The 12,056-nt window shown below is 43.6% G+C and overlaps 1 protein-coding gene across 1 annotated transcript; it reads right to left on the bottom strand.

Annotated features, from left to right (window-relative positions):
• Window positions 1–3,773: 3,773 nt before the first annotated feature.
• Window positions 3,774–4,716, bottom strand: LOC146342437 (olfactory receptor 4N5-like). Its single transcript, XM_084808551.1, has one exon. It carries the CDS (start codon window positions 4,707–4,709, stop codon window positions 3,774–3,776), a length of 936 nt encoding a protein of 311 aa, XP_084664677.1. The 5' UTR covers window positions 4,710–4,716.
• Between the last annotated feature and the right edge of the window lie 7,340 nt (window positions 4,717–12,056).

Genomic DNA, 12,056 nt, shown 5'->3' with positions numbered 1-12,056 from the left:
CCCTCCTCCTGGGACCCTCTAGGGATAAACTTCTTAACAACTTTCTTTCAATACCACACATCTCTACTTCAAAATAAAGGTACAATTAGTAAGAGCTGTGTTCAAAAATTAGTTACAAAATCTTCAAATCTTCTAGGCAGTTTCTTTTGTCTTGTATTTCTTCTCAGCTGAAGACCCGGAGGGCCAAATGCCCTCTGGAATCCTGTCCTGTCCATCTTCCTCATAGATATCATCTAGGCTTTCTGATCCAAAAGGGAGACCACTGTCTTCCTCATTTGCTGTCTGTTGTTGGGCCTTAGCAAGTCTTGAGATGTCCCATTTCTTTCCATCCTCAAGAACAACCGAATCTCCTCTGATGTCAACAATCTGTAAAGGACAAGAATACTTGGAGGGTCCTTTCTTGACTCTGTAAGGGAGTTTAACTCATACGACGTTTCCAGTTTCAAGTTTATGAGCTCTAGCTCCTTTCTTTTGATCTACATATTGTTTATATTTCTTTTGTTTATCTGTGACACATTCATAAAGTGCCACATCAGGAGGTTTGCAGGCTAGGTTGTGAGCTGGACATGTAGTTCGTCTTGTATTGGCTTTGTGTCCTCTTAAATACAACCACAGGTTCTCATTCCTATACTTAGGGCTCAGTCCTACCGATTGTACCCTCGCTGCTCGGAAGCCACAGAACTCAGAGGCTTTGGGGGTTCCTATTCCAGCCAGGCTGAAGCCGGCAGGGCAGGAGGAACAGTGGAGGTGGAGAAGAAACATAGGCAAATTTTTCATTTTGCAGGTTCTTATTCCTTAACCTCTCAAATTATTATGGCTGTTGGTAGTAATAAAGGCCTTACATGGCAGGGGTGGCAAGTGGAGACCCCTTGGCCCCCAGGCCAGCCTTGGCCTACAGAGCTTCCCTAACTGGCCTGAAGAGGCTTGGGCTCCCTCCCCAAGCCTTGCTCCTCCTCCAAGCTCCCACCCTCTGGGGGCTAACAGGGAGAGGAATCCCCACTGTTATCTCTTACCAGTGAACAGAAATAATAGCAGGGATTCCATTCAGTGATCAGAGGTGGCGTTGGGCTTCTCCTGCACTCCGCTCCCCCTCCGAGATGGCAGCAGGGATTGCCCTTAGCACACAGCTCACCCTTCCAATTCAGAGGGTGGCGGGCACTGCATCTCCCCCAGTGGGGGAAGGTATGGGGCAGGTGAAGCCACCCCAGTGCTCTCCCACCCCGCACCTTGGTCAGGGCAGCTTCAGTGCATCTGGACATTCCCCAACCAAATCTGAGTCCCTGACTCAGGTACCAGATGGAGCAGCGCTCTTCCACTTGGCACCTCAGTTGGAGCAGACTCACCTGCTCCGTGTCTCCCCGCATTGGGGGACGCCCCCCTTGCTTTGGCTCATCATTGACATGTGAGATTTTTTCAGTATACACCGCAAAGAGTGTCAGATGGCACTGGGAAGCCAATGGGCAGAAGGCTGAAGAGGGGAGCATTCATGCAGAATAGACGTCAGGCCTACGGAGAATGGTACAGAGGCAGCCTTCGCAGAGAAATCCAGGGATACCCCTGCAAGAGTGCCCGCTGTGAAGAACAGCAGATTCTGGGCAGGCCAGCACAATGTGTGTGTGACCCATCAAGCCTAATTCAGCCCACCATCCATGCAGTGCAGCCTGTCATGTGCTTGACACACGCTGGATGTGCAGTCGTAGGCAGGCCAAGCCAAGAGTTTTGTGGAGCTCTTGGCCGGCTGCCATACATTGCTAAGAGGCTGCATTTGGCTTGATGGGTCATAAAAAGTACAGTTACATCCCACCCCTCCTCCAAGGAGCTCCTTGACAGCACAGAGTATTTATCCTAGCAACAATCCTGGCAGGTAGGCTAGGCTGTGATATAATGACTAGCTTAAGGTCACCTGGTGACCTTCATGGAAGAACAGGGATTTGAACCCAGGTCATCCCAGTTCATGTCAGCCTCTTCAGCCATTACACCAGAAACACAGAGAAGCATTACACATCACTTCCCATACTATCAGGCACCTAAATGGGGCATAAGTTCACTCACAGCTTCAGCGCATTCCTCTGTTGGTGTTTATCATCCTTCCCCAACCCAGCGCTGTCCAGATGTGTTTGACTTCATTACCTACATCAACATGCCCCTGGCCGGGTATGATGGAAGTTGTAGTCTGACACATCAGAACAGCACCAAGTTGGGGAAGCTTGGTTTCAATCATTGTCCCTACTGTAGTATGATCATCCTCTGGATTCTGATTTCCCACAGTGCTCAGGGATAAAAGGAAGGAGAAAAACATGGAGACTGCTGGAGTCGATAGAAAGGTAGAAGCTGGGAGAAAGGAGCTAATATTGAAATTTGTGTGTAACTGATCTCTCTATATGGGTCTGCAAAAACAACAAAGGATATTGTGGCATCTTAAAGATGAACAACTTGATTATGGCAATAAGCTTTCATAGACTAGAGTTCACATCATCAGATGAATGAGGTGTTATCCTCTGCTGGTGGGTGTGTGGGTATGTGTGTATAGGGAAAAGGTGAACAGTGGAGTAGAATGGCAATGAAATGCAAAAGGTGCATTCTGCGACAATATAATTACATCTAAAATGGATGCAAAATAAGTACAGTGACCACTGACAACAGCAGTATTTGGTGATATTGATCTATGTGTTTCAGCCCCTACTTAATGTGTCCCCCTTTTCAGGAACAAAGTACAAAAATATATTGCAAATGCACAACTAAACTTGACCTCAAAGCATCTTCAGACTGAAAATTGTATAAATAGCTTTTCTTATCTTCCCATTTATCAAAAATATAGCTTTTTATTTACAGTTTGCCTTCAACATCTGTCCATCAGTGAGCAACCAAAAGACACACTGTGAATTCAGGTGCCCTGAACCATCTCTCCCCTTCATGGATCACTGCCTTGTTGTGGCGAAGGGGCCATCTCTCCTTTTCCACACACAGAATAGGTTTCCCACCCATACAACCTCCAAGGACATTCCCATTGAACACCTACAGTAGACACATACCCACTGCTTTGCTTTCTGTGCATGGAAACCTACACAGGATCCCACCGAAGATCCCATGCAGACTGACAAAATAGGTCTGTGGATTTCATCCTGTACATGTGGAAATAAGCACAAAGGCAATGCATTGCAGATAGTGGATCCTTCTGCTTTCATTTCCCATACCTTGATGAAGATGCGATTGTGCTTCTTCCACATGGAAATTTCACGCACATCACTAGTGACACTCACCAATCTCCTGCACATGATTTCACACATGATATGGAGTGCATGAGATACTGTCATTGAATGAATACTGCATGCTGTTTTAAACACCCATTTTAAAACATATAAAGCTGAAGGACAATTATAAAGTGCGGATTTTGGAATATTTTCCAGTCCAGGATCAGGAAAGTTCAGAAGAAAATAAATAAATAAGTAAATAAATTAGATTTGATTATTTCAGCAAGTTATTAGATAGTTACCAAACAGATGCTAGAGCATTGCCATGTGGTTAATCCATCAGACCGCACTTCGGACAACCTATTCTGATATATAATACCAACCAATTTTCATACTACTTAGGGGTAAAACAAATATGAATGAAACTCTATCTGCTGTGAAGACTCAATGAAACTGGCACAACGACTACCCAGTTACTGTACAGATGTTTCTCTCTTGCTACATAATGGTCCAAGAAACTGGAATAATAAAGCAAAACAAGACCATAATGCAAGAACTGTTTCACTATGCCCTAATTTTCATTCACTTGTCTCCACAAATTTTATATTTCATGAGCAACATCCAGATAGCAACTTTGATCTCCTTGTTCCTCAGGGTGTAGATCATTGGGTTCATCAGCAGGAAGACCACAGTGTGAAAAAAGGCCACCACCTTGTCAAAGGGGCGGTCCTGGAAGGGACAACAATAAATGTAGATAGCTGGACCAAACATGATGAAGATGATGATGATATGGGTGATACATGTTGAGGAGGCTTTGTTCTTCCCATGGTTGGAGCCTGTCCTCACCTTGACCAGCAGTGCTCCGTAGGAGATGAGGAGCAGGATAAAACATATAGTGATTACCAAACCACTGTTGACAAACATGATAAACTCTAGAGTGTAAGTGTTGGTGCAAGCCAGCTTGATGATCTGGGTGATATCACAGAAGAAGTTGTCCAGCTCATTGGGGCCACAGAAAGGGAGTGGAATAAGAAGGATGGCCTGGATCATGGAGTGGATGAAAGCTCCAGCCCATGCACATAGCACCAACACCCAGCATACTGCCCTGGTCACCACGGTGGCATAGTGCAGCGGGTGGCAGATGGCCATGTACCGGTCAATAGCCATGGAAACAAGGAGGCAGATCTCAGCCCCACCGAGAAAATGAATGAAAAATATTTGAGCCATGCAGCCTGGGTAGGAGATGGTTCTACTGCCAGAGAATAGGTTGGAGATTATCTTCGGAGGGGTGGCAAAGCTATAGCAGATGTCCATGAAAGCCAGGTTGGCCAATAGGAAAAACATGGGGGATCCTAGCCAGGGGTCATTCCATATTGTCACGATGATGAGGATGTTCCCGGGTAGGGTGATGATATAGAAGAGAAGGAGGAGGGCACAGAGGAATAGCCGCAGCTCCCAGATCTGTACGAATCCCTGGAGAACAAACTCAGTCACTGCTGTATGATTCCCATTTTCCATCCTTACAGTGAATAGCCTTGCAGCAGAATCATGGAGAGGATGTTAAATCAGAAATAATGACTGCATTCCCCCCTTCCCAACACACACACTCACATGCACACATATGCACAGTTCATATGTCTTGTTATGCATGCAACAATTAGGCTGGTCAGAAGATGGTCAAACTAGATCACAAGCTCTGGTTATGTCTGTACCAGCTGTCTGTTGCTCAGATGGGATCACATAACAAGACTGTATGATATGCGCCTGTGGGATGACATTTCTGGAATAATAATAATAATAATAATAATAATAATAATAATAATAATTTACATTTCTATACCGCCCAATAGCCAAAGCTCTCTGGGCAGTTTACAAAGATTAAAAACATTAAAAATACAATATACAGAGATTAAAAGCCATAAAAACACACAGAGACAGACACCAAGGAACATATACATAAAACAACCTCAAACAAGCAATCTCAAAAGCAAACAACCATAACTATAAGACATTCCAGGATTGGTTAAAACTTATCATATACTGCCAAATGCCTGGGAGAAGAGAAAAGTCTTAACCTGGTGCCGAAAAGATAACAATGTTGGTGCCAGGCGGGCCTCATCAGGGAGTTCATAAGGTGTACATCTAAAGAACCCTGTAATATTGTGTTTTATACCTCCCGAGATCTCTCACTTCTTATAACCCCAGAATGTTTTTAAAATATGGAAGGAATTGTTGGGTTAGATAAATGGAAATGTTGTGCCTGGATGTTGGTAAAAATGAATCCCTTTCCCCATCAGTGGGTCTTTGTTTACCCACCTGTAAGCTCCAGTAGGAGCTCCACCAGAAGAATCTCTCTCTCACTCTCTCTCTCTGTCCGTGTGTGTGTGTGTATGTGTGAGTGTGTGCATGTAGAGTGGAGGTGAAGCAGCCACTTACCATTTGCTCCCCACAATTCACCTTGACCCAGCACATGACTCCCTCGTCCCCATGACTATATTGCTTCTGGCTGTATTATTACTCAAGCTGAAGAGGTGTGTATCCATGGACAACCTGTGCCCTGGTCTGTGGCTCCTTCTATTGACTCCCAAGGGCCTTGTTAAAATGTTTTTCATTTCAGTGTTGCTTCAAGGATGTAGATTATCAGCATGTGACAATCAATCACAATCAATAGTGCTGTGCAGAAAACAAGAGAATGAAATTTAATAGGGATCAATGCCAAGTTCTGCACCTAGGGAAAAGAAACCAAATGCACAGTTACAAGATGGGAGATACTTGGCCCAACAATACTACAAGTGAGAAGAATCTTGGAATTGTGGTAGATCTCAAGCTGAATATGAGCCAACACTGTGATAGGGCTGCAAAAAAGGCAAATGCTATTTTGGGCTGCATTAATAGAAGTCTAGCTTCCAAATCACGTAAAATACTAGTTCCCCTCTACTCAGCACTGGTTAGGCCTCATCTATCCAGTTCTGTGCACCACACTTTAAGAAGGATGCAGACAAACTGGAGAGGGTTCAGAGGAGGGCAATGAAGGTGATCAGGGGACTGGAAACAAAGCCCTATGAGGAGAGACTGAAAGAACTGGGAATGTTAGCCTTGAGAAGAGATGACTGAGGGGAGATATGATAGCACTCTTCAAGTACTTGAAAGGTTGTCACAGAGAGGAAGGACAGGATCTCTTCTCGATCATCCCAGAGTGAAGGACATGGAAGAATTGGCTCAAGTTATAGGAAGCCAGATTCTCGCTGAACATCAGGAAAAACGTCCTGACTGTTAGAGCAATATGACAATGGAACCAATTACCTAGGGAGGTGGTGGGCTCTCCCACACTGGAGGCGTTCAAGATGAAGCTGGACAGCCACTTGTCAGGGATGCTTTGACTTGGATTCTTGCACTGAGCAAGGGTTTGGACTCAATGGTCTTGTAGGCCCTTCCCATCCCTACTATTCTATGATTCTATGATTCTAATTGGAATTAGAATTTATGCCTGCCTACAAGTTTCTTCCAGCCCTGTTCCAAATCCTGGGGGAAACAAATGACATGGGTTTTTTTGTGTTTTTTTTTTTTGGGGGGGGGGAGTCTGATTGATTTCTTAAAAAAAAAAAACCCTATAATTTAATTTGAGTTTAAGTGGTTATTTATTTAAGAACAATTGCTTGATTGCTTTCATGACTTGTAAAATAAGTTTTCAAATATTAGAATATGTTTACGGAAGAGCCATGGCATGCATTAAAGTGCATGGTGAAGGCCCCAGGTTCAATCCCAGCATCCCCAGGTGGAGCTAGAAAAACTTCTGCTTGGAGTTGGAACCCCAGAGAGTTGGTGCCAGCCAGTTTCAACAATATTGAGCAAAACAAACCAATGGGCTGACTCAGGGTTGTCCTATCTGAGGCATTTATCCTGCACTTGACATTCCCTACCCATGGCTGCTTACGGGCTCTTTAGATGACATTGTGACCCTCCAGTTTTACTTCTGTGTCTAACCAGCACTTTTGGCGGGTTTTTTAGCACAGGGAAAATGCAGCATTTAATTGTGAAAGCGAAAGAGAGTGTGATTTCCTCTTGTGTATTCTCACTGTTCCATTATACCATAGTGCCACCTAGGGGTTATGTAGCAGAAAAGCAGGAAAGGAAATGCTCCTCGTATAGTGCTCAGATCTTAATTCTGCAACAAAACCGAAAGAAGATACAGCAGATTAACAGCTCATTAACAGCCTTGTGTAGAAAAGCTCTCAGTACAGAGCAGCTACCTATGTTCTATTAAGCGTGTTGCTAAAATGGCAGTGATCAGAAAGGCATGAGGTTTTAATAACTATATTACATGGTATTGTCTAAATATAGTTTGTTTCAATATGTTCTTAGGGTAATAATGAAACAACTAATATCATTCCCACTTCCCATGAATATGTTGTTTAGAAGTGGTTGTATTAGATTGCCCCTGAAGAAGGGAACTGTATTTCCAAAACACTATGAGCTTAAATAAATGTGGGTGCTCTTGAGAAAAGTGGGAGAAGAATGAAAATCATTGCTATTACAGTTTTCAAGAAAATTTACCTTACATTTGTTTAGCAATACAACACTCAAAATAGCTCTGCTGTCATTTGTCAGGCAAAGGGCCAGGATCAAAATACCAAAATAATACCAGTGTATTTTTGCTTAAAGCTTTTACTGCCAGTAATAGTGGCATTTCAACCCTTTAGAATAGGAGAAAAATATGCAAAAGCCAGAATACCTCCAAACAATCAGCAATTGGGAGAGAGAGCCAGGGAAGGGCCAAGGAAGGAGGCATGGCCATCTGGGGAACCCTGGAGGGCCAGATTGGGATCCCAGGTGGGACAGACTTGGCCCACAGGCCCGAGAGTCAACATCCCTGGAATGCAGGATCCCTGATGACCTGGCATCAGGATTCCCAGGCAGAAGGAGAGCCTGTTTTTCAAAACGATGATGAAGCATTGACAGATCAAAGCAGCAAACAGGCACAAACAATCAGCAAAAATAATGAGTGAGGTTTGGGTTACTTTCAGGGAAGATTTCCCCCCAAAGCCCCACCCTTCCATGCTGAATTTGCATGTGAGCATTTGGCATGATCCCACTGCAAATAGGTAGGCTTGAGGCAACAGGTGAAGCAACTGTGGTGCCCTTTGGACATTGTCTTTATTCCATTATTAATCTGGAGGGGGAAATTAATGTGCAGGCAGGCAGGCAGGCAGGCAGGAAGGAAGGAGCATGGCAGCAGGAGGGTCTTTCCTGTCCTACGCATATTCAATAGAACCTGCATAGAGTGCTATGGTGCATACGGCCATCCATTTGCAGCTCACAACATATGTCCTAGGAAATGTGCATACAGATTGTGGGAGGTGGAGGTGCTCCTAGCTAGGAGAACTGGCAACCCATGGAGAGGGATTCATCCAGTGGCTGATGGGGGCATTCTGAGTTTGTAGTCTGGGGGTGCTTCTGGACTGAGCATTAAACTTAGCTAGATGAAGGGTCATCTGTCCTGCTCTGTTTGGGATTCCTTCATCTACTCTGGGTGACAGCTCAGCCAACGAGGCATAATATAGGACAAGTAACTGGTCTTGGGCCATGATACTGCCCCCCGCCCATAAGGCCAGGTGAATCCTTTACCTCAGGCAGAGCATATGGAAGAATCTGGAAGGGTGGCATATCACACACACACATTCACACACACACATTCACACACACACACATTCACACACACACACACACACCCCCCTACCTGGAAGGGCCACTTGCCATTTTATTTTGGTGCTGCTGCCAAGCCCAAACTGATGTGTCGCTCTGAGGACTCCTCAGAGCAAGGCATCGGGGTAGATAGGCATCACAGAGAGCCCTGCTGGCTGCTCTCCTGCTGGGGTAAATGCCACAGCAGCAAAGCAGCCTTCATAAGACTCTAGCATGGCTGCCCACCCAATGCCTTGCTCTGATGATCCCTCAGAGCAAGGCATTGGGCAGATGTGTGTGTGTGTCTCTGAGGCATTGATGGAAGAGGAGCAATGTGGAAGATGGAGAAAGGGGGTTCCAGGTAGAGAGAGAGGGCTGTGTCCTGTGTCCTCATGAGTCGGGTGGCGGGATGTCTTATGCTAGCCCTTCCTGGGTGCTTATGTGAAGGCTATGCCTAATCTGCTGCCGCCTCTGCATCACATTTTGAAGGACCACATTCTCCTGTACAAATCTGTCTGCTTACTAAGATCAGTGGAGGCTCTTTTATCCATTTACCCTTGTGGTTAATTTCTCTAGGACCAAGGAGATGGCCTTCTTGGTAGTTGAACCTTTTTCAGTGGATGATGGATACGTTTCTTTTTAGAAAAACAAACAAATGAAAAACCTTAAACTTTGGAACTTTAATATCGGCCAACTCCATTTGTTATCATTTTATTCTGCAATGGTAGTTATTTTTTTTTTTTTAACTCTTGCTGGTTTAATCAGGTTATTTATTTTATGTGGTTTTATCTTGGTGTATTTAGGTTTATTGATTTTGTGTGATGTGTTTTGTGGTTTTATGCTTTTGATTTTGCTAGTCTCCTTGGAGTATGTATGTGTGTGTATGTGTCTGCATATGTGTGTGTGTGTGTGTGTGTGTGTGTATATATATATACACATATATATATATGTGTATATATATATATATATATGTATGTATGTATGTATATATATATATATATATATATACATATATATATGAAGGCTTCTTTGGGAATAAGCCCTATTGAATTCAATGGGACTTCTTTCTGATGGACATATATAGGTTTGTGCTGGAAGTATACTATTTTTTAAATAACTAAATAAATGATGAAAATACATTTGAAATACAGTAGTAAACATGACCTCAAATAGCAATATTCTTTACACTTCAAATTGTACAAACACCAATTTTATTTTATTTCCATTGAAAAATAATTTAATATTTACAACTTGAATCTAACAGCTACCTATCATGTATCAGCAAATGACATGTTGTGAATTCAAGTACCCAGCCAGATCCAATTCTTCTTTCCATACACAGAGTTAGTTTTCCACACATGTAAGTTCATACAATAATTTATATCCCCAAATTTGGGCAGCTCAGATGAAAACATGTAATTCAATTTTTGAAAGCAATGTTCAATTATTTTTGTAATTATTTGTCTTATGTGATGAATTGCTCCAAATATTATATTTGGATGTTCCTAAAATAATGGCTAATGAATAATTTGGAACAGCATTTTCCAAACTAGTGTCTGGCAGATGTGTTGGACTACAACTCCCATCATTGGCCATGATGACTGGGGTAATGGGGGTTGTAATCCAGCACATCTGGAGGACATGGGCTTCAGGAATGCTAGATTGGAAGAAGATACCCTACTTTTCTGTTCAATGAGTTTATTACAAATTCTCTTCATTATTAGAAGAAATGGGAATATACTGTACATTTCAAAAGAGTAGAGGATTGTGTAAAGAGAAAGGTGAAGACAACATGTGCCTCATGTCCTTTCCAACATTACGATTTGATTGTTTTGGCACCTTTATACAGAGATATTGCACAGAAGTTACAGCACTGCTGGATGGTTAATTCATTAGAGCAGTAGTAGGGAAGATCTAACTTGTTCTATATTGTATCGCTGACAATGGAATTCTATGGATGCTTACTCAAAAGTAAGCCCCGCTGTGTTCAATGGGGCTTAATCTCAGGGAAAAAAGGAAAGGCTCCTCCTGTGCAAGCACCGGGTCATTACTGACCCCTAGAGGGACGCCCCCCCTTCAAGGATCCCATCACTTCCTGGCATATAGAAGGGGAAGAAATGGAAGCAGTGACAGATTGTATTTTCTTGGGCTCCAAGATCACCGCAGATGGTGACTGTAGCCATGAAATTAAAAGACGCTTGCTCCTTGGGAGGAAAGCTATGGCAAACCTAGACAGCATAGTAAGAAGCAGAGACATCACCTTGCTGACAAAGGTCCGTCTAATCAAAGCTATGGTTTTCCCAGTAGTAATGTATGGCTGTGAGAGCTGGACTATAAGGAAGGCTGAGCACCGAAGAATTGATGCTTTCGAACTGTGGTGCTGGAGAAGACTCTTACGAGTCCCCTGGACTGCAAGGAGGTCAAATCAGTCCATCCTAAAGGAAATCATCCCGGAGTGCTCATTGGAAGGACGGATACTGAAGCTGAAGCTCCAATATTTTGGCCACCTAATGCGAAGAGAAAACTCTCTGGAAAAGACCCTGATGCTGGGAAAGACTGAAGGCAAAAGGAGAAGGGGATGGCAGAGGATGAGATGGCTAGATAGCATCACTGATGCAATGAATATGGACTTGAGTGCAGGACAGGAAGGCCTGGCGTGCTATGGTCCATGGGGTCATGAAGAGTCGGACACGACTGAACGACTGAACAACAACAAGAGGGACGCCACTTATGCTGGCATTTTCATGGCAGACTGTAGCGGGGTGGTTTGCCATTGCCTTCCCCAGTCGTGACTACCTTTCCCCCAGCAGGCTGGGTACTCATTTTACCGACCTCGGAAGGATGGAAGGCTGAGTCGACCTGAGCCGGCTACCTGGAACTCAGCTTCCGCTGGCCTGGGATAGAACTCAGGTCGTGGGGAGAGTTTCGGTTGCAATACTGCCACCTACCACTCTGTGCCACACAAAGTTCTTAATCTCAGGAAAGCAGGTGTAATTTCATTAAAAAAAATACTTAGAGAGGTTCAGGAGATATAATTAAAATCCTATCTACCCCTAAAACTTTACATTTCTGCTATACCACTATTATACAGATGCTATTGTATTACTACATGTCTTGGAATAATAGAACAAAATTAAACCATAAAGCAAGAATTGCAGTGCTGTATCCTAGTGGGTTTTTTTT

This window comes from Heloderma suspectum, chromosome 6 (assembly GCF_057233095.1).
Source record: "Heloderma suspectum isolate Gila_16-S chromosome 6, 16-S_ref, whole genome shotgun sequence".
Classification (NCBI taxonomy): Eukaryota; Metazoa; Chordata; class Lepidosauria; order Squamata; family Helodermatidae; genus Heloderma; species Heloderma suspectum.
Note: the sequence above shows the minus strand (reverse complement) of the source record. Positions and strands in the feature narration are given on the sequence as shown.

What these genes read in the sequence shown, in the direction of transcription:
- LOC146342437 (XM_084808551.1), bottom strand. Translation starts at nt 4,709, where the DNA reads ATGGAAAATGGGAATCATACAGCAGTGACTGAGTTTGTTCTCCAGGGA.